This window comes from Myripristis murdjan, chromosome 19, assembly GCF_902150065.1.
Source record: "Myripristis murdjan chromosome 19, fMyrMur1.1, whole genome shotgun sequence".
Taxonomy (NCBI): Eukaryota; Metazoa; Chordata; class Actinopteri; order Holocentriformes; family Holocentridae; genus Myripristis; species Myripristis murdjan.
The window spans coordinates 24398140-24420514 of NC_043998.1; the positions used below are offsets into that span (position 1 = coordinate 24398140).

General features: G+C 43.6%; 1 protein-coding gene across 5 annotated transcripts in view; it reads left to right on the top strand.

Moving 5' to 3' along the window:
• Positions 1-22375, top strand: part of ankfn1a (ankyrin repeat and fibronectin type III domain containing 1a) — a 212847-nt gene that overhangs the window by 141357 nt on the left and 49115 nt on the right. For all 5 annotated transcript variants that reach the window (XM_030077909.1, XM_030077905.1, XM_030077906.1 and 2 more), the window contains 5 exons: positions 360-570; positions 10692-10886; positions 16049-16162; positions 17612-17709; positions 19434-19524. In XM_030077909.1, coding sequence (XP_029933769.1) covers positions 360-570; positions 10692-10886; positions 16049-16162; positions 17612-17709; positions 19434-19524 — 709 coding nt within the window. The remainder of the gene's footprint in view (positions 1-359; positions 571-10691; positions 10887-16048; positions 16163-17611; positions 17710-19433; positions 19525-22375) is intronic.

Genomic DNA, 22375 nt, shown 5'->3' on the forward strand with positions numbered 1-22375 from the left:
AACCGATGCGTTACAAAGTGTGTACAGGACATTGAAAACATATCATCATGTGAATTTCATGTTTACCCGGTAGTACCCATTACATTAGGAAAAGTCATTAAATGTGAAGCAAAAAAAATTATGTTAATCATTTATTTAGAGACATTAAACATAATAGGAGGATTAATTTTATAAAGATATGCATGAAGAGAACGAAGGCCATCTTTGACTCGACTTAATTGATTTTTAAGTTGCAGAGAGATATTTTCACACGTTTGCCTATTGAAATAATGATGATTCATCATATTGCTGATCAATAAAAGGCTAATCAGCAGTAGTGTATTACGTTTGTTCAGCGGGTGCGCTTGTTTCCCCCGCAGACGATGCAGGGCAGCGACTGTATCTTCGAGGCGGTGGAGCAGCAGGACCTGGACGCCGTGCAGATCCTGCTCTACCAGTTCAGCGCCGACGAGCTGGACCTCAACACGCCCAACAGCCAGGGCCTGACGCCGCTCGACATCGCCATCATGACCAACAACACGCCCATCGCCAAGCTGCTGCTCAAGGCCGGCGGCAAGGAGAGCCCGCACTGTGAGTACCACGCAAAAAAAAAAAAAAAAAAAAAAAAAGAGCCCGCACTGTGAGTACCGCGCAAAAAAAAAAAAAAAAATCTTGAACCAGGGGAGGTGAGCTTGAGTTTGATTCATTTTCAAAGCCGCTCATCCTGATCAGAGAGGCGGATCGCCGGTTCATTACAGGCCAGAAACACGGACACACACATTCACACACACACACACACACACACACACACACACACACATTCACAATTTTAGTGACTCACACGTCGCTGGAAATATAAAGCACCACACTGGACCAAATATCACCAAATTTTTTTTTCTTTAATGTGGAAACGTCCTACATTCGAGGACTAGACGGCTACATGTCATTACACACTCAAACCAGCAGGTGGCGACATGGTGCTGGTGAAGGTGACGGTCGGTGGAGAGAGTGAACACACACGAAGAACAAAAAGAAAAAAAAAGAAAAAAGACAAAAGCCACTTCACCTTTAACAAATGAGTCAGCCTGAAGGTGTCTACTCATTTCTATTTTTATTTTTATTTTATTTAAATTTTTTTTGTTTTATTACAGTCTGTCTTTTCTTTACTTCATGTCCTTTATGAGTGTAAAATTAGACGACGTGTTTGCTGGTTAATGCACTTGTTAATGCCTCTCCAGTGTTTTCAGGGCTTTCTGAATTTCTCTTTATAGAAAAAAAACAAACAAATATAACACAATTTTTATTTTTTTTTTTTAATGTGGAAACGTCCTACATTCGAGGACTAGACGGCTACATGTCATTACACACTCAAACCAGCAGGTGGCGACATGGTGCTGGTGAAGGTGGAGAGAGTGAACACACACGAAGAACAAGAAAAAAGAAAAAAGAAAAAAACCCATTCACCTTTAACAAATGAGTCAGCCTGAAGGTGTCTACTCATTTTTATTTTTATTTTTATTTTATTTTTTTTTTGTTTTATTACAGTCTGTCTTTTCTTTACTTCACGTCCTGTATGAGTCTAAAATTAGACGACGTGTTTGCTGGTTAATGGACTTTTTAATGCCCTCCAGTGTTTTCAGGGCTTTCTGAATTTCTCTTTATAGAAAAAAAACAAACAAATATAACACGATTTTTATTTTTTTTTAATGTGGAAATGTCCTACATTCGAGGACCAGACAGCTACGTGTCATTACACACTCAAACCAGCAGGTGGCGACATGGTGCTGGTGAAGGTGGAGAGAGTGAACACACACGAAGAACAAAAAAAAAAGAAAAAAGAAAAAAGCCACTTCACCTTTAACAAATGAGTCAGCCTGAAGGTGTCTGCTCCTTTCTATTTTTATTTTTATTTTTTTATTTTGTTTTATTACAGTCTGTGTTTTCTCTCAGTTTGGTCAGATTCTCTTCATGTCCTGTACGAGTCTAAAATTAGACGACGTGTTTGCTGGTTAATGGACTTTTTAATGCCCTCCAGTGTTTTCAGCGCTTTCTGAATTTCTCTTTATAGAAAAAAAAAACAACATTTGCACTATCAGAGGAAAGTTGTTGAGACAGGTTCGGGGTTGTTGTCTGATTTCCCGGCCGGCGTGCTCTCGGCGTGTTGCAGACGTCACGCCGAACACGCGGCGGCAGCTTCCCCTCTGTGGCGGCGAGCAGCTGGTGCGGCTCAGTGCTGCTGCGGTTCGGCTCCGGCTCCAGACAGGGGCTGTTTTTGTGTCTTTAAGCCCAGTCTGGGTCTCCTCTGCCTGGGCTTGACTCGGCCCGCCGCCCCCCGCCCTGAACTCCCCTCCAACACCCCACTTTCTCACTTTTTTCCCCTCCCTTCACCTTCCTACATCAGTCCCCCTCTTGTGTCCACCCCCTCCTGCAGCACACACACACACACACACACACACACACACACACACACTCACACACACACACACACACCTCCCAAGACAGGTGGTTCTTACCTTACTGCACATTAGCAGGACAGGGGGCTGAAAATCCACCACCATCCCCCAGTGTCTGGCAGTGTGTTTATATATATGTGTGTGTATCAGTGGGTGGCTGTGTGTGTGTGTGTGTGTGTGTGTCTGTCTGGGGGTGAAACAGTGGCCACTTTAGAGCGAGGCCCGGCCCCCACGTGACTCCCTCACAGAGCGGCCCTTAACAAGGTTTGTCGTTTAATGGTTTAACTTTTCCAATGATGCATGTAACGCCGGGGCAATTACAGCTAAGTGATTTATTGTGCCGCGGGGCAGAGCGGGCGAGCGAGCGAGGGAGAGAGAGGGAGAGAGAGAGAGAGAGAGAGAGAGAGAGAGAGAGAGAGGGGGGGGGGAGAGCGTCCACGGCTCCCATCCCTGTAAACAAACACAGAGTAAACAGAGGCGCTGTTTTCCCTCCTGGGTCCTGCTGCTCTCTGTTTATGTCATTCCTCAAGTGCCAAGTAAATCAGTCAGCCAGGGACCTGACAGCCCGGTGTGTGTGTGTGTGTGTGTGTGTGTGTGTGTGTGTGTGTGTGTCTGAGAGAGAGAGGGAGAGAACGAGAGAGAGCGGGAGAGGGAAAGTGTGTCTGTGCTTTTTTTATGAGTCTCACTGACATGCACACCGGTGTCTTTCTGTGTGTGTGTGTGTGTGTGTGTGTGTGTGTGTGTGTGTGTGTGTGTGTGTGTGTGTGTGTGTGTGTGTGTTTATGCGCACATGCATGTGCGTGCATGCATATTTGCTTGCATGTGTGCTCGTGTGTGTGTGTGTGTGTGTGTGTGTGTCTCTGTGTACTGTAAATGTGTGTGTGTGTGAGAGAGAGAGGAAAGTGTGTGTGTGCTGCAGTGATGTGTCTCCCTGAGCTCACCGACGTGCACGCTGGTGTGTCTCAGCGTGTGTGTGTGTGTGTGTGTGTGTGTGTTTGTGTGTATAGACTTCTCCGCATGTTTTATGTGATTTTGCACTTGGTGTGTCCATATGTGTGTGTGTGTGTGTGTGTGTGTGTGTGTGTGTGTGTGTGTGTGTGTATTTTTTGTGTTTTTGCATTTGCATGTGTGTTCAGATGTGTTTGCCTCTGTAGAGTTTTGTGTGTGTGTGTGTGTGTGTGTGTGTGTGTGAGTTCAAGTATTTGTCTATATAAATGTGTGTATATTTGAGTTTTTGTACGTACACACATTTCTGAATAAATACATGTTTTTCTAGCGTTGTGTGTGTGTGTGTGTGTGTGTGTCCATGTGTGATTTGTGATGTCTATGTCTAATAAATGTGTGTGTGTGTGTTTTTGCATGTTACTGTGTGTTTGCATGTTAATCCACTGATGCATGTATCACTATGAGTGTATGTATGTATGTATATGTGTGTGTGTATGTGTGTGTATGTGTGTGTGTGTGGGTGTTAACATGTTTTTATATGTGTGTGTGTGTGTGTGTGTGTGTGTGTGTGTGTGGTGGTTGTGTAGTTTTTGTGTTGTTGTCTGCTTCCCTGCGTGCATTCGTGCGTGTGTGTGTGTGTGTGAGTGTGTGTGTGTGTGTGTGTGTGTGTGTTAATGTGTCTCCCTGAGCTCACCTACATTGCGTGTGTGTTAATTTACGAGGCCTCCCGGGGTCCCTGGGGGTCGGGGTGTGTGTGTGTGTGTGTGTGTGTGTGTGTGTGTGTGTGTGTGCTCTATATTTAGCGGCTCCCCTCCCTGCAGCCAGACAATGGCTGGGCTGTGTGCGGCGGCTCCTCCTCAGACACAGCAGCCTCTTAATTTACGGCCCGTCCAATCAGGCGGCGTGAGCGGCGAGCGCGGCTCCGACGGGCCGAGGGCGGCAGGAAGTTGCACCTCCACGCCGCCAACATGGACGCCGGCTTCCCCACCGCCAGCCAGCCAGCCAGACGGGCCGGGCGAACAACCGAGCGCTCCCCCGAGGGACGAGGAGGCGAGCGACTGATCTCATGTTGGGGCTCTGATTGTTTTTTTTTTTTTTTTTCATTGTCTGATGTTTCTGGTTGCTCGAGCCGTCCTGGACCTGATCAGAGATTTATTTAGTCCATCAGACGCGGCGGCGGGTCACATGACACTGAAATATCTGTGGCTCTGTGGTGCTAAAGGGCCGCTGAAGCTGTGGACTGCAAAAACTCAACATCTAACCAAGAATATTTGTCTCATTTCAGGTCAAAATGTCTCATTACACTTAAAATAAGACATGATCACCTCAGAAATAACTTGATTTTAGACAATTTTCACTTGTTTCAAGCTAATTTTCACTTGAAACAAGTGAAAATTGTCTAAAATCAAGTTATTTCTGAGGTGATCATGTCTTATTTTAAGTTTAATAAGATATTTTGACTAGAAATAAGACAAATATTCTTGGTAAGATTTTGAGTTTTTGCATTTTAAACACGGCAGACGATGAAAATCAAGTAGAAACGGCTTGAAGAAAAGACGGTTTAATGAAAAAAGTGACATGATGAAAGGAAAAGAAAAAATAACTTGCACTTTGCCGAATTTATGTCTCACAAAAGAGGCGGTGCTGTTTATTCGACATTAAAAAAAAAAAGTCTAAAAACTGACCCGTCGCTTGATTTTTTTTTTTCAAGAACTTGGGAGTCAAGATGCGATTAACAAGTTTGCAAAAAAGAAAAAACACCAGAAATTGAGCAAAAAATGTCAAAAATAAACCAAAAAAAAGGAAAATTAGCCGCAGCGATATTAAAAATGTAAGGAAAAGAAGCTTTTAAGATGATTTTAATGTCATGATCGACGTCAGATTTTTGTGTTGAAATGTTTTTACGAGCATTTCTCCTGATTAAGCAGCGATCAGATGCTGGCGTCGTGTTGAAATCTTGTTTTTCCTCAAAAAAAGGAACACATTCTTTTTTTTCCGGCACACATATACAAAAAAATAAAATAAAATAAAAAATAAAAAATAAAAAATAAAAAATAAAAAATCCTGAAACAAGTGAAGGAAAAGTGCACCTTTTATTTTTATTTTTGACATTTGAAAAATTTGCTTAAAAATTTGTTGACAATCGCCTGTAAACAGCTATAATTTTGTCTGTGTGTGTGTGTGTCTCTCTCTCACACACACACAGACACACACACACACACAGAGTCCATCTCTCAGTGCTTGTGGAGTGGCTGTGAAAGAGGGGCTTCTTCTTCGCTGGTGTTTATTTGTTTATGCTGCTGTCATGGTCCATGACTAAGGCCGGGCGGGGAGAGCGAGGGCGGGCGAGCGAGCATGCGGCGCTGCAGCCTGAGCCGGGCGGGCCGGCCGCCTCCTCAGGGGCTCCTCACCGTGACCAATCTGGGAGGCCAGACACACAGAGCGGTGTGTGTTCTCCCCACACACACACACACACACACACACACACACACACACACATTGAGTAGCATCACTACTCTCTCTTCGTCCTCCTTCTTCATCTTCTACTTCTCTTCTTCTTTTTATTTCTGTTCTCAGTTATTTTCTTCTCGTTCTGCTTTTCTCTCATCCTTCTCTCCTCTTCCTCTTCCTCTCTTCCTCTTCACTCCTTCGTTCTCTTTTGCTTTCCCTCTTTTCTCCTCCTTCTCTTTCTTCGTTCTCATCTTCTTCTCTGCTCCTCTTCTCTCTTCTGGTTCCTCTCCTCTTTTCCTCCTCCTTCTCCCTCATCTTCTCCTTCTGTTTTCTTCAAACTGATCTTTATTTTCTGCTTTTCTTCCTCCTTTTCTCATCACATTCCTCTTGTTTTTCTCCTTCCTTTTCTTTATTCTACCTCCTCTCATAGTTTCCCTCTTTTCCTCTTCTTCGTCCTCTACTTCTCTATTTTCTTGTCTTCTGTTCTCCCTGATTTTTTTGCTCTTCTCTCATTTTCTTTCCTCTCCTTTTGCCTTCTCTTCTCTCCTCCTTTTCTTGTTCTTCTCTTCTTCCCCTTCTTCCCGCTTATCTTCCTCTTCCTCTTCTCTCGTCTGCTTCCTCTTTTCCTTCTTCTCTTCTCATCACCATTCTTCATCTACTACTTTTATTTTTTTTTTATTCTACGCAGTTATTCCTTATTTTCTGCTCTTCTTTCTCCTTTTCACTCATCATTTTCTCCTCTTGGCCTCCCTTCTCTCTTCATCCTCTTCCTCTTCTTCTTGTTCATCTTCTCTTCTCTTCTTCTTGATGCCTTCCTCTGTTTTTGATTCTACCGGTCAGTTTTCTTCAGTAGCAGTTTGTAATATGAAATATCTCAAAAACCGTTTGGTTGATCATCATGAAATTTGCTTTCACGTTGGTTTGAAAATTCATCCTGGTCATTTTGGTGACCATGTGACCTCCTGCCCGGGGCTCCCAGCCGGCGCAGGGAGGCGTCTGCGTGTGGAGTGATGCGCTCGTTTCAGCTTCTTTTAGGCCATGAAGCTTTTTCAGAAATCCTTTGTGATCCAGCAGCACAGGGCTCCTCTCAGTCTCGTTTCAAGCAGGGTATCCGCGGGGTCTTGAAAGTATTAAAAGGTGATAAATCAATTTTGGGAAAATTAAGACCCTTAAAAAGTATTAAAAAGTTTTATCACGACTTTATAAAGTCTTAAATTTTGAAATATTTTTTCTGAATTAGCTGTCCAAGAGTTTGAGTCCCAAAAACATCGTAAAAGTGTGTGAATTTATTCATTTTTATTAAAAAACAAAGATGAACAGGTACAGAAAAACCTAGGCTATTGTGGGTGCGTTCGTAAATTGTCTCTGAGAGCGGCAGAGCGAGCGGGCGGGTGGAAATTCAGAAGCACAAAGTGCGCTCTGGCGCTCCCAGTGCATATTACGAATGCACCGAAATGTTGCATGAAGCCTCGCAAAAACGGAAGAGAAGGCTGGTCTTTAGTCTTTATCACAAACTAAAACTGTTAAGTTAAAAATATCACTGATGTAAATGGTTACAGCTTGAAGTGGCGGTGAGGTATTAAAAAATATTGAGAAGGTCTTGAAAAAGTCTTAAAAAGGTATTAAAATTAACTTCAAGATTCCTGGATATACCCTGTCAAGGCGACTTCCAGCTCACCAGGAGCCTCTCGACATCACAGGCCGTTTTTCTGACAGCCTGTTTCAACTTGGAGGAAAATGCTGGCAGCAGGACTTTTTTTTTGGGCGTTAAGCAGCGACTTCCCAGAGGATCCGGTGTGAAAAGACGGCAGCTGAGAGGGAAGATGCTTCTGTTAACTTTGACTCCTTACATAACGATGCCTTGTCTCTTCTTCTTCTCTTCCTTTATGTTTTACTCCCTTGACCCTCGGCCAGCCTCTTGACAGCGTTGCCCTCGGTTACATGATTTCTATTCATGTTCCTCCATTGTAGTAGGTCGTCCATTGTTACGGGGTGTTGTCCCTTCATTATTTTCCTTCCCAGCTGCCCTCACACGGATGCTGCACAGTGAAGCCCGGCCTGGCTTTGACACAGCTGAACCCATAAAATTGAGTTTTGCGGCATCGCGATTCAAAATTATACTTGGCTTTCCATTGACAGGATTCACAATGCTGCAATTAGACCTCGCAGGCAAGCCCGGCGTGTGAAATTCATGCATTTGTACGGAGCAACATAGATCGTGATCTTCGTCTTCACCCGCCCACTTAGTGGAAGGAGAAAAATTCCTACTTGCTCCTCTATTGATTTGCATGACCAGGCCAAGTGATTTTCTTTTTTTTTTTTTTCCGGTGGTAATTACCAGCAGATAATTGGACACTCCAGTCCCTGAAATGGCTCCAGCCTTCACAGGCCATTACAGCAAAGGCAATTACGTCCCCTGTCAATATGAGATGGAAAATTTAGGGTGTGATCTCACCTTCAGCTCATTTCCTCAGGTTTGGAAGATCCAGAAGATCCAGTTCCTGAAGCTGAAGCGTGATTGACTCGTATCTCTTCTTCTCTGGTGTCCATATGCTGACACCTACTGCATTCAGTCTGTCCAGATAGTTTCTCTGCGATTTGTTGAGGTTTCCAGTGTGTCTCCTGGATGGAGATGGTTTTGTGCAGAAAAAACGATGCTCCACAAACAAATCCATCCATCCCCATTGTATTGCAGTGGATGGAGACGGACTGGAGACCTCACCAAATCGCACAAAAATCATCTGGATAGATTGCGCCAAGGGAAAATGGGAAAAATATCTGTTTTTGTATTTTGATTAGAGCTGGGAATCGTGGCCAAAAACTAAAATGTGGATTTTTTTTTCATGACTTACAATTTTCATTTTGATTTTTCTTGTTTTTCACCAACTACCACTAAGAACTGATGGGACTCTGAGTGAGTATGACCCTGTGACCGGTGAGTCATGGATGGATAATAGTTTGGCTTGTTTGACAGAGCGCTTAGCCGCTTTTATAACCTTACATGTCAAAATCTCAATTTTACCACCCTTTTTTTTGCATTGATTTAATTGATTAATTGCCCATCCCTAACTTTGCTTGAACTGTTCTTTTAAGATCTTGTGAAGAAATAGATGAATGCCAGCATCAGTCCACACATTATTCTGTTTTTTGGAGCGGTGACCAGTCAGAAATCAGCATCTTGTCTCGTTATACCCATAAAACAGTAAGCTTGAAGAACACCCCCCACAAATCATATTTTTTTGGGGTTGAGTTTTGGGCTGGTTTTGGTTGGATGATGTTCTCAGCAGGTTTTTGGCGCCTCAAGCGTTCAGGTGACATTTTTTTACCTTTTCTTACCTGGACAAACCAACTGAACTGAAGGATGAAGGATGAGGAGTTTGAATAAACGTCTCCATGCTTAATAATAATAAAAGCTTCACCGTTTCCTGGAAGGCCCTTGCGTCATCCAGTCATCCATCTACCACGAAGCTGCGCCCCCTTGTCCATCCCTTTAAATGTTAATTAAGCGATGAAAGTCAATTTATGAGCCAGTCTTCTCAAACGGTGGCTCTTCATCAGCCCCACACCCGTGCGTGGCGCGGCTGATGGATGTTAGCGGCGGATTCCCAGAAATGACCCGTTGGCGTCGATGTTATTTGCCATCGACCGGTGCAGCCATCCAGCCGTTAAATTCTCCCTCCCAGCATTCCCTGGTTGTTGAACGACGGCGGGAACAGAGGAAGCATCATTTTATCCTCCAGTGATCAGTGATGCAGATACAGTGAGATGGTTTGTAAACTATATAACCTCCAGTTGATGAAGATCTTAAGGCAAACAGTCAACAATATCAATTACAGTGTGTATTATTTCCAGAAAAGCATTAATTTTGCAAAGACCCTCATAACTTAAAATACCTAAAGTTACATTAAGCAATCATGCATTTTTTTTATTTATTTATTTATTTATTTTACAGTACAATGACTTGCAATGTGAGAGTCGTCACTCTCAAACTCAATTCAGAGCAGCGCCACCTTGTAGCTGGACGTCTGCAGACTCAGCACATTTTCAAACTGGAGCTCAGAGGCAAAATAATCCGAGATAATCCAGCAGGAGCCACGAGGGAGGCAAATGTAGCCCTCATTGATTAATCTTAGGTTTTGCACAAGCGATCAGCCGTGAACCCGACGCAGGACTGACTCTTTTTGCAAATGGAGTTTGTGCTCGCAACTCCCTCTAGTGGTCAGAAATCACTCACTGCAGCTTGAAATTGCCATAAAGATTAACATGAATATATATATAAAAAAATCTCTGTTCCACAATTTTAAGGTGGATATCCTGTTTGTATCACATTTGAGAGCAAAGTACACCAATATTTTTCAAAATTTATTGTAGTTTTACGATGAAATTTCTACAACAATCAGAGCTGGAAGTGGAATCATCAGTCGTAGACCTCTGCTGTCGACTCAGAGGATTATTGATTTATTTTTCCTCAAAATTTGTGTTTTTTCTGTTCCCTTCTTCCATTTGAAATTTGAAATTTCACAAAAACGTCTCACTTGTGATCTTGGTCACGTTGTTGACGACCTACATAGCCCTTTAAATAAACATAACTCCCCCCACCCCCATTAGACTATGGAAAAATATGCAAATAACTATAAAATCTCACTGATTGACCTAAAATTGGAAAGAAATATTATTTTTTGGTTGAAAACATATTATGTGAATTTCATGTTTACCCGGTAGTACCCATTACATTACAGTCGTAAACGTCTCACTTGTGATCTTGGTCAGACTGGGAGAGTATGATGAATGGAAAAAGGGAACATGTTTACTCATCACTTCTCTTAACATTGTGTGTGTTGTTGTGTGTGTGTTCCCTCCCAGTTGTGAGCGTGGCGAGTCGGGAGGCCCACCTCAGCTCCCTGGTGGTGGAGGCGGAGCGGCGGGCGGCCGACCTGGCGGCCCAGGCGCAGCGTGACGGCCTGTCGCTGGAGGCCTGCCACAAAGACAAGCAGCTGCGCGCCTGGGAGTGGAGGAGCAAGCTGTACAAACGCATGCGGACCGGCTTCCAGCACGCACGTGAGTCCGCCCCAACACACCAAACCACCACACCACACCACACCGACACAACTCTGATTTATCGTTTCAGTCGTTTGTCAAGTCAAAAGGCCCTAACTAAGATCAATAAGATGCACAGACTGTCTTCCTTTCCTCCACTCATGTCATAAAACTACTTCTAATAATAGACTTCCTAAAATACCAGGTAGATACAAGGGTCTGGACGGCCTGTGTGACGACGGCCACCTGGGAGATGAATATCATGTTTTGTTTGAATGTAAAAATTTAACCTTGTCTGAGAACAGAAATAAGTACTTGCCTAAATATTTTTTAAACCACCCATCTATGTTTAAATGTATAGCTTTATTGAAGACTGATCATTTACAAACAATATGGAAATTGGGTGCTTTCTTGAATAATGTTTTGCCGCTCTTTAAATGATCGAGTGCAGGCTTGTTTTTTTTCTGTTTATTTCGACCTGTGATGACTCATTATGACTCATCATTTATTTTGTATTGTTTGTACTCCATACCACAATTGTGGTGAAGAGTTAATAAATATGACTATGACTAGCATTTAGCATGGAAAATAATTCAAAAGTCTGATGGGAACTGATCACAGCTCAAGGTGATTCTGACCAGCACCCAAAAAACTTGAATTAATTAAATTAAAAAATTAATAAAAAATTAAGTTTACTAATTTTTTAATTAGTAAAAAATTAGTAAAAATAAAATTAAAAATAAATAAATTTTATTTTATTTTTAATTTTATTTTTTACTAATTTTTTGGGGCGCTGGTCAGAATCACCTTGAGCTGTGATCAGTTCCCATCAGACTTTTGAATTATTTTCCATGCTAAATGATTAATCAGTCAGCTGGAAATAATAATCAGCTAGTTTTATCGACAGTGAAAGTCAGTTGCATGTCCTGGGATGCCTCTCACACGTCAAGCCAGTTTTTTTTCTCACCTTTTTTTCTTATTTTCAGCGATCAGATTAAAGTAAAACTTCCCAAAATCAAGAAATAATCACACACTATTATTTATTTTCCGTCATAGTTCACCGACAAGGTTTGTTGTGTGTTACATCTGGGATGTTTCTAATGACCGAGCGCTCATCTTGTCTTTGTGATTTTAGAAGAATTGACGGAAACAGACACAGATGAACTATTGATGGTTTTTTATTGAACATTGCGAACCATTGACATCTAGGTTAGCGCGTTATTAATCTTGTTTTTCTTCTCATGAGGTCCATAATCAGCCAGTGGTGATGAGATAATCCCACTTGTTTCCACCACTAATCAACATGTCTCCAGATTTTTCTTGAATCAATGTGTCTGATTTTCTCGATCCCAGCGGCTGATCTGCCTCATTCTGCCTCGTTTCAGCACATTTAGACTGAAACAAGTGAAACTGCACTGGAAACAAGTGGGATTATCTCATCGCAATGCATTTTTTTTCTTTACCTTGTTGGAAGAAAACGCAGATTTGGACACTGAAGGGGCTGCGAGGCTGAATATTTGCAGGGTGTGTGTGTGTGCTGAGGATCGATCGGGTTGTCAATCAATACCGAATCCAGCGACTGAGATTTCTGGCTTTCAAAACTCAAAGCTGGCCTCCTCAGCGGAGAGAGTGAATAACGAGGTGAATAAGGAGGTGAAGCCGCACGGCTGCTGGCTGATAATGTGACAAAATGATGAGCGGCTCTCTGCGAACAGAGTCACTCTGACCCGACTCAGCCTTCGGGGGAAAAACGCTGTCATTTCTGTGTTTGCCAAGCTGTTGAAACACACATCAGATAAATCTGTCTTCATTTATTTTCTCTATAATGCATTCATTTTTATTTTTTTTTTCGGAAAGTGAGACAAAGACTGATTACAATAGAGGAGGGAACATTTCACCACCAGTACAAATGCATGTGTAGTTTATATTTTCTGTACATTTTGCATTAATATTTGGACTCTCACCCGTGATAAAAGCATCATTTTCACACATCACACCCACCTCTATGGTCATTTTGCCTAAATTGCGTCAGCCGGTGCAGCGTTTTCCTCTGGCGGTGGGCCGGTGGAGAGCAGCAGGAGCGAGGGGTCGGTGTTCATCAGGGTCGAATGGAAGGCGACAAGAGTTTTTTAACATTTTTAACCTTTGAAACTGTTTGAATTTTGATTTTAGTTCAGCTGATGTGAGTTACAGTTAAATGTAAGGCACACAAAATACAGAAAAAACAGAATAAACACACATACACATACACACGCACACACACCTGTATGACAGTGTATCAGGGCAGCTGTAGGGAGAAAAAAAAATATGGAGCCGAGGGAGGGGAGGCAATATTTAGAGAAAAAACCCTGAATTTCCAAGATTAAAGTTGTAAATATACAAGGAAAAAAATCACAAATTTATGGGGAAAGGAACAGTGACACACTTTTATTTTGAAGGAGCAGGTGGATGAGATGAAGGTGGATGAAGGTTTTATTGATCGAAATTTTCATTTCCACACTGTTTCTTGTCATTTAACATTTATTTATGTTTCTTTTGAGAATTTGATAAATAAAGTTTCTCTGATTCTGATTAAATGGGTGCAGATGGAAGATGGAATATTTTCTCTGATAGTGAGCAGGCAGGCAGCAGGCGGGTAACAGGCAGCAGGCAGGTAACAGGCAGGTAGCAGGTGGGCAAGAGGCTGGCAGCAGGCGGAAAGCAGGCGGGCAGCAGGTGGTGCAGCAGGCGGTGCAGCAGGCGGTGCAGCAGGCGGTGCAGCAGGCAGTGCAGCAGGCGGTGCAGAAGGCGGTGCAGAAGGCGGTGCAGCAGGCGGGCAGCAGGCGGTGCAGCAGGCGGTGCAGAAGGCGGTGCAGCAGGCGGGCAGCAGGCGGTGCAGCAGGCGGTGCAGCAGGCGGTGCAGCAGGCGGGCAGCAGGCGGTGCAGCAGGCGGTGCAGCAGGCGGGCAGGCAGCAGGCGGTGCAGCAGGCAGTGCAGCAGACGGGCAGGCAGCAGGCAGTGCAGCAGGAGGTGCAGCAGGCGGTGCAGCAGGCAGGCAGCAGGCGGTGCAGCAGGCGGTGCAGCAGGCGTTCAGCAGGCAGTGCAGCAGGAGGTGCAGCAGGCGGTGCAGCAGGCGGTGCAGCAGGCAGTGCAGAAGGCGGGCAGCAGGCGGGCAGCAGGCCGGCAGCAGGCAGGCAGCAGGCGGTGCAGCAGGCGGTGCAGCAGGCGGGCAGCAGGCAGTGCAGCAGGCGGTGCAGCAGGCGGTGCAGCAGGCGTTCAGCAGGCAGTGCAGCAGGCGGTGCAGCAGGCGTTCAGCAGGCAGTGCAGCAGGCGGTGCAGCAGGCGGTGCAGCAGGCGGTGCAGCAGGCGGTGCAGCAGCTGTATAGTAAAACAGTCGTCCAGCTCCCTGACCGGTGGGACTCTGCTCAGAGTGGCGGCTCCTTCTCACTGCAGTCATCTGCATTCTGCCTTTGTGCAACTAAAAAGCTATTTATCAAACAATACACACTCACACACACTCACACACACACACACACTCACACACTCACACACACACCCACGCATGCATCGCTGATCACCGCTGTCACATGAAAACCTCTCATCTCCCAGTTTCATGTCGTCTTCCATGCGTTCACCTGCAGCCTGAGGCCGTCCTCCCGTCCTCAGGTGTCTTTTAAAAAAAAAAAAACGCTTTGAAAGCTCCGTTGTATCAACTGGAAAACTCACCGAGGTCGACCTAAATATGAAGCTGCTTCTCTCGTCTCCTACAAAAGCTGACATTTCACAAATACGTGGTTTCCAGCCGGCAGCCGTGCACAAACTCCCAGCAGCGGCTCAGACTGCCGCAGTGTGTCAAAGTGACTCCACACAAGTGGACGGGTGGGAGGGGTGTGTGTGTGTGTCTGTGTGTGTGTGTGTGTGTGTAGGGGTGCTGTTAGGCCGGCGGGAGGCTGAACGCCGAGGCGAGCTGGAAAATGACGGGGGTTTCACAGCCTTTCCATTTCATGGCGTGAAAATGGAGGGGCATTATGGCTCTCGCTGCTCCTCCACCTGTGATTTGGCCAAATGGAGGGGGGGTTCTGCAGTCAGCGCTTTAAAACGCAGCTCGGCCGCCTTTCAGCCAAACGGATGAAGGCTCGGCCGAGTTTGTTCAAGGTCAAACATCTGAGAAGTTTTCATCCATATAAAAAAAAAAAAAAAAAAAAAAAACTGCTGCTACTCTACAGGCAGATAACAGGACTCAAAAGTGATCCGTATAAAGTTCCTAAATCTTTTCCACTGTCTCTTTCTAAACCTGTAAGAACCAGGTAGCATCCACCGCGGCTGAAACAGGGCTCTGTTTTAGCGATCTGAGAGCTGCAGCTTCTTCAGGTCTCTGCTGCTGTTTGAACAATAATAATAATAATAAAAATAATAATAATAATGAATTTTATTTGTAAAGCGCTTTTCATAAAAGAATCTCAAAGTGCTACAAAAACCTAAAATAACATAACAGAAACACAGAGAGCAGTAAAACAGTGAAAATCATCAACAGGGAGAAAACAGCTAAAAGGAAGAGTAAGAAACACAGGATAAAAATACAAGGACAGCTTAACAACGCCTGCCTGAACAAGAGAGTTTGAAGTCCTTTTTTTGAAAGTGTCCACAGACTGGGGGGTTTTCTGAGATGTTCAGGGAGGGAGCTCCAGGGAACGGAGGACTAAAGGCTGTTTGCTCCAGGCTCTTGGATCTAAAGGCTTGTCCTGAGTCTCCTCATGAATCCTGGCTGTGTTTTGGGCGTAACATGCAGTGAACCAATCAGAGCGCTGTCTCCCGTCCCCTCTAACAGCCAGGTGTGTCTCACCTTGGTGGGCTGCTGTTCTAATGGAGGATTCTCCAGGTAAGAAGGAAGGAGACGGAGTTAAAGCCGCCAAGCAATCTCAAAGCAGCGCAGCAGCAACGCAGCTGACCGCAGCGCTTTGATCTCCATCAGCAGGAAATCCAAGTCACACCCACACGGTTTGATTGACAGGTGATGAAAACACCATGACAGCGAGCACTCAGAAGCAAAGCTGGAGTCAAAATGAAAAAAAAAAAAAATGAAGCTGGACCTTCAGATTCAGAACAGTCAGTTTACTGCTGTAACTGCAGTTTGGTGTAAAATGAGACTTTAATTTCTCACGTAAGGAATCCCCTCCCCCCTCCTCCCCCCCTCCCCTGCTCAGGTGCGCCGGAGGCCCCGTCCATGGTGCGTCTGAGCGTGAGCAGCAGCACCTCGCTGAGCGTCACCTTCCAGGAGCCGCAGTGCCTCAACTCCACCGTGGTGACCAAGTACAGAGGTACACACCTTCTGAATATCAGTGATGACATTTTCTCTTTAATACTTTATAATAATACTGATACTATACTGATAAGTTTTGCAGCAGTGTTCAATATCTCAGGATTTTTCCACTAAAAAAATATGATATCCACTCAAAGACAGTGGGGAAATATAGTCAAAATTGTATTGTGTATATATATATATAAAAAAAAGCCTGTAGGGATGATAGAATAAATTAAATTTTGCTACTAAGTGCAATTATAACCCCTGAAAAGCACATGAAAACTCTGTATTGGCTTTTTATGCACCATAATTGGTTTCTTTATTGTGCAAAATCAGGAGGATTTAACTAAATAAATCCTCCAGATTTATTTAGTTATTTATTTGCTTTATTTATCGCAGAGAAAAGCCTCTGAAACAGCATGAAGAGCATCACGGGACATTAAAACCCATGAAATTATTTTAGTGTTTGTAGCTTTTTTTTAAGGCAGGAAGACGCACCTCGTTCAGCCGCTCGGTCGGGGAAACTCGAACACGTTTCAGCGTCAGCCGAGAGCTGAGCAGCGGAGAGAAGCTTCATTCTGCACAGCACTGATCTTCCTCTTCTCCCGAGTCTCCAGCAGGAAAAAACTCTTCACCGCCGCTTTTTCCTGCTGAAAAGAAAGAAGGCGACGCTGCTCTTTTCCCACTCAGCACTTTAACTGCGAGTTAAAGTTTAAAAGTGAAGGATCAGTGTGACTTTTCGGGTTAGTCGCTTAACGACAAGAGGAGCCACGGGGCTGCAAAACATAAAAATGAATTTTATTTTTAAGTTTTGAAAAGTTTGGACAAAAGTTTAGGGGTTTGGGTTTCGTGGTGTCACGTTACAGCGTTTCTGGGAGTTTGTTTCAATCCTGGCGACTTGAAGAAGCAGAAATCCTGTAGCGTGACATTGGGAAACTAAACGTCCTCTTCATGCTCGGAGGTGGTGAAGAGGCTCATCATCATCATCATCGTCGTTGTTTGTGCGCCCATCTCGCTCGCTGCTGTTTAGGCGATGATTTTTGCCTTTTGCTCCCTGAAAGTTTGTGATTTCTCGCGTACGGGGGAAGCGCACAATTTGCTTTTATTTGATTTGATCTCGTTAAGCGTGCAGCTCCCGGGATGGAGGGATAGATGAAGTGATAAATGCGATCCACAGCTCGGTGTGTGAACAGGCTGTTCAGGCAGAATAAACGACGAGGAAACAGAGAGAGAGAGAGGGAGAGAGAGAGCAGGCCGACGCCTCGAGGCTTTCGGCTGCACAATGAAAAGGTTAATGGCGGCGTCCTCGGCACAAGAGGAACTATTGATTTGTAATGAAATGTGAAGCCGGCCACGTCGTTTACTTTGTCTGGAACATCGCTGCTGCTGCCCTTTGAAGTGTTAAAACTGTGTGTGTGTGTGCGTGCGTGTGTGTGTGTGTGTGTGTGTGTGTGTTTTCTCAAAGTTGAGTGGAGCTGTTTGAAAGATTTCTCGCTGCTTGCCGGAGAGACGGTGTTGGACAACCTTCAGTCGCTCAAGTGCACCGTCAACGGCCTCACAACGGTAAAACCCCCCCCGCTCTCTCTCTCTCTCTCTCTCTCTCTCTCTCTCTCTCTCTCTCTCTCTCTCTCTACATGGGTTTGATTCATGTTGTAATATTTCAAGTTGCTTGTTGTTATGACATTTCTACTTTCATGCGTCTGTACCGATTCATTCACCAAATCTTCTGCAATCTGGATTTCCTCTCGGCCTCACCTCGAGCAGCTGCAGGTGCATCTCAAACAAGAATATCATGGAAAAGTGTTTTTTTTTTTTTTTTTTTTTTTGTAATTTAATTCACAAAGTGAAACTTACACATAAACTGAAATATTTCAAGCCTTTTTTTTGTTTTAATTTGGATGATTACAGCTTAAGTTAATGGGTGGACTACCCATTAACTTATTAATTTATGGACTACACAGCCTCTCCTATTTATCTATTTATTCTAACCTAGGTTTTTTTTTTTTTTTTTTTTTTTATCTGTCATGACGGCTCTTATTCTGCATTGTATCCCTTATCTTTTGCCTATTGATACTTGTACCTTTTGTACACTTTTTATCCTTGTATACTTTTATCATTTGGTACTTTTTATCCCTGTATACTTTTTATCATCTGGACACTTTTTATCCATGTCCTATGTTTGGAGCACCTCTGTCACTGTTATGTCACTGTCTCTGTCGATGTTGTAAATGTTGTCTGTGTGTGTGTGAGCAGCCATCTCTTTTAACTGCAACCAAATCTACCCTTGGGTACGAATAAAGTTACTTACTTACTTGCAGTTCATGATAATCAAAAATCCAGTGCATCGAAAAACAATAATAAAAAAAAAAGATTTATAATAGAGAAATGTTGACCTTCTGAAAAGTAAGAAAAATTTATTCACTCCTTACTTAAAGGTTGACTATCAAAATAAAATTTGGTAAAAAAAAATTATTGTCCTCATCCTCTGGTTCCACGACAGCAGATTGAGTTGTTTAGTGATGCACCGATATCGAGAGCTGATACTCGTAAAACTCCTCTGGTCCTCTGGTAAGTTGCTGGGATAAGAAAAACATCTAGTCAGTGTGAACTTGATCGATAAAGCTCATTTAAAACAACCTCAGCTGACCAAAGTGCTGCACAGGCTCAACAAAACATGGCAACAACAAACAAAAAAGAAACGCAAACTAGAAATAAATATAGAAATAAGTGATGAAAGATAAATGAAAGAGTAGCAGCACGATAGAAGAATGTGAGTTGTCTTAGCTGAGCCTGAACTGAAAGCCAAAGAGAAGAGGCGTTTTTTTTTTTTTTTAGTAAAGACTGAAAGGTTTCTGGGATCCGGGGCAGCTCCTAAACGTTAGGAAAAGTTATTCCATAATCTGTTGGCAGCCGCTGGAAACGCTCGGCCGCCTCGAGTTTTGCACGTCGACCCGGGAGCGTCCAGGAGCGTCCGGCTGGATGATGGAGATCCGCTGACCGTCTGCAGGCTGGAGACGCAGCAGATCACATTAATAAGTTGCTGCCAGCCTATTTAAAACCTTAAAAAAACAAACAATTAAATCTTAAAATCAGTCTCGAACACGGCAGGAAGCCGGTGGAGGGAGATCAGCACTTCTCTCTCTCTCCAGTCAGAAGACGAGCTGCTCATATCGCAGAATGAAAACACACACACCTAACCACACACACTGAAAAACAAGATGCATCCTCAGAGTTGTTGCTTTGTGTTAACGGCTGTTTTTTTTTTTGTTTTTTTTTTTGCATTTCAGGGGCGGCTGTATTACGTCCGTGTGTCGGCCTATAACATGAAGGGCTGGGGTCCGCCCGCCTCCTCCCTGCCTCCGTCTGCTGCTCCCTCCAGTGAGTTACTGCCACAGTTTTATGATTTTTTTTTTGCTCTCCACTTTCTTTTCACAAATCCTAGAATATTTACTATTTCACATGAAAAGGGCATTTAATACCAAGAGCAATGCACAATGATGACTCTGAAAATGAGGAAATTATGTTTTCCGATTCCATAAACTCTCTCTCAGCTACATTTTCCATGGTTAACTAGCTGGTCGTTGGCTAATTCGTCCAATCGAATTTGTATTATGTGCTGGGTGACTCTACATGGTTCTCATTGTTGGATCAACTCATGGACAGATGATGTGCTTATTCAAAAAAGTGAAAAAGGTAACACATTGCAGAATTTTTAAGTGTAGAAAGGCTACATGCTTATTCCATTTTATTTTATTTTTTTATCAATAAAGTTCCTCACTTAAGTTAATCTTCGGCAAATTTGCACAACGCCCCTTTAATTTCATTGTAACGTATCAGTGTGTAAAGTGCAGAGTGAGTGGGATTTGTTGTGGTTTGTTAAGGAAAAAAAGATTCTCTGTTTATTCCTGAGGTTGTAGTTTGCAGAGGTCTGCTACTGGACTGCATTATACTGAGAGGGGTTTCTGATTTTGTGTCCTCCCTGTTTGTTTAAAATGAGGGGGGACAGAATAGTGGAAACAGCTGTCAGTAAAGTGCAGCACTAACTATGAGCTCAATGCCAAACACAGAAGTGAATGAACACCTCTGTTACCGTGACAACAAGACAAGCTGAGCATTACAGGCAGCAGGAGAGGAAACTTTACGGCACAACAGCTGGATTAGATTAGATTAGATTAGATTGTGCAGGTGGAGCTGATACAGTGGACACTGGTTGTATATAGCACTCAGTTTCTTATTTCGCTTGTAACCCACTGATGTAGCGGCTATTCCACGTTTAGGTTAGCAGAAGTGCATGTGGGTGATGAGCAGGCAGGCCCGGCGAGGTTTAATTGTCTTGGTTGGGATAAATTAAGGTAAGTTGGTGAAACGGAGGCGAGTCCAGAGCGTTGAGCGGCATCGGTAGTAAACAGTGACTCAGCCAGCCGGTGTATTTCTGTCTTCCTGGGCTGTGAATAATCCGAGCGTTCTTTCTGCTCTCCTGGAGGCCTTGGGGTTGGGAACACTGATTTCATCTCTCTGTCACGACTCTCTTTTCTGCTATTAACGCAGCCCAGCCTTGACGTGCACGAGTGTGTGCGCGTGCACGACTGTGCTTTGTGCATGTGCGTTTGTGTCAATGTGTGTGTGTGTGTGTGTATGTGAGCCGGTGTTTTGTGTGAAGGTGCGTGGGTGCGTGTGTGTATTCATGCTGGCCTGAAAGCGATTTCATAGAAGGTTAGGAAAGAGAGAACAGCGACGCAGCGAGCCGGAGCGCTGCGGATCACAAAAACCTGCCGTGATGTTCGAACTGGATGAGACTGAAATGAAAAGTCACGAGAAGCATTAACTCGCTGAACTCCTTCATTCACCAAGTACAAGAAATGTACAGGAGTTTGTCTCGGCGCTGTTGGTACGTCTGAAGAATCAGTGTGGGACGGCAGACTGGAGAGGAACAAAGGCACAAAGCAGAACGGAGCATAGCCATCTCATTCATTCATTCACCCGTTCATTTTCCAACTTTATAGGAATGAAAAATGAAGTCCTTTGAGTTGGTAAATACTCAGAAATACTCAATAACCTTACCTTTTTGGTGTAGTGTGTGTGTTGTCTAGTTCCCTGGGTGTGATATGAGTCACCGCTAATCCACAAAAGTGGATTTGTATCTCCCAAAATATCACTTTTAGCGTAGAAACCAACATCAGCAACAAGTATTAAGACAATATTAAAAAAACAAACAAAAAAAAAAAAACATCAAGCCCCAGTGCCCATTTTTGAAGTAATTTAACCATTCTTTTTTTTTATTATTTGCATATTGGGTTTGGAAAGTAGATCCGGCAGGTAGCGCTTGTTGTTTTTTTTGACATAATCATCTTGGTTGGTGTTTGTTCATGCACTTAAAGTGTTATTTTGCTGTGGAAGTGAATGGAGAGATACTAATCCAGTGCTGTGGATGAGCAGCCCAGAGGAGCACAGAGCAGCTGATGAGGAACCAGACAACACACACACACTTCACCAGGGCTATTGATTAGATGATTAGGTGTTTATTGCCATTTGCACAAATACAAGAAAGTATATGTGCATTGGAATTTTTCTGCATTGCTCTTAGAGTCAGCTTTACAGATAAAAAAAAAGGAATATACAGAAGTAGGAAAAAGCAAAACAAGAAAAAATAAATGCACAGGGGAAGAAAAGGATAAAGCATCTGAGAGAAAATACTAATAAATAATGAATAAATAAAGAAATAAACAAATATATAACCAAGGTGACTTCAGTTACATGTTCTGAGAGAGTGGTTGAAGAGTAAGAATGTCAATTATTGCACACACAAATTCAGGGCCAAATATGAAAATCACTGGGGGTACAGGGGCCGTACGCAATGTTTAGTCAATTAATGCCTACAGATAACTGAGTGTAGTGTTAATAAATATGTTACTACATAGAATAAACTAGTCACATGCATCAGCAGCCATTTCATCAGTAACAGGAAGCTGCGTCCTCAGTGTCCAGGCTTCATGCAGCGACGCCGTCACGACTCTCTTGTTCTGTGCAAAAGTGACCAAAAACCGCTTGACTCTGCTGAAAAGACGTTCGCAGTCCCTGTTCTTTCCTTCTCCGTTCCTCCGAGCCTTCAGGGAAACTGGTGGAAAGCGAACTTTTCTTGTAATGCTGCTTCACGCTGTCTTCCTTCATCACAGCGATGCATTCGTGGCACGGTAAACACTCCGGTTTAGTTCTTGTTGCGGCTGATAAA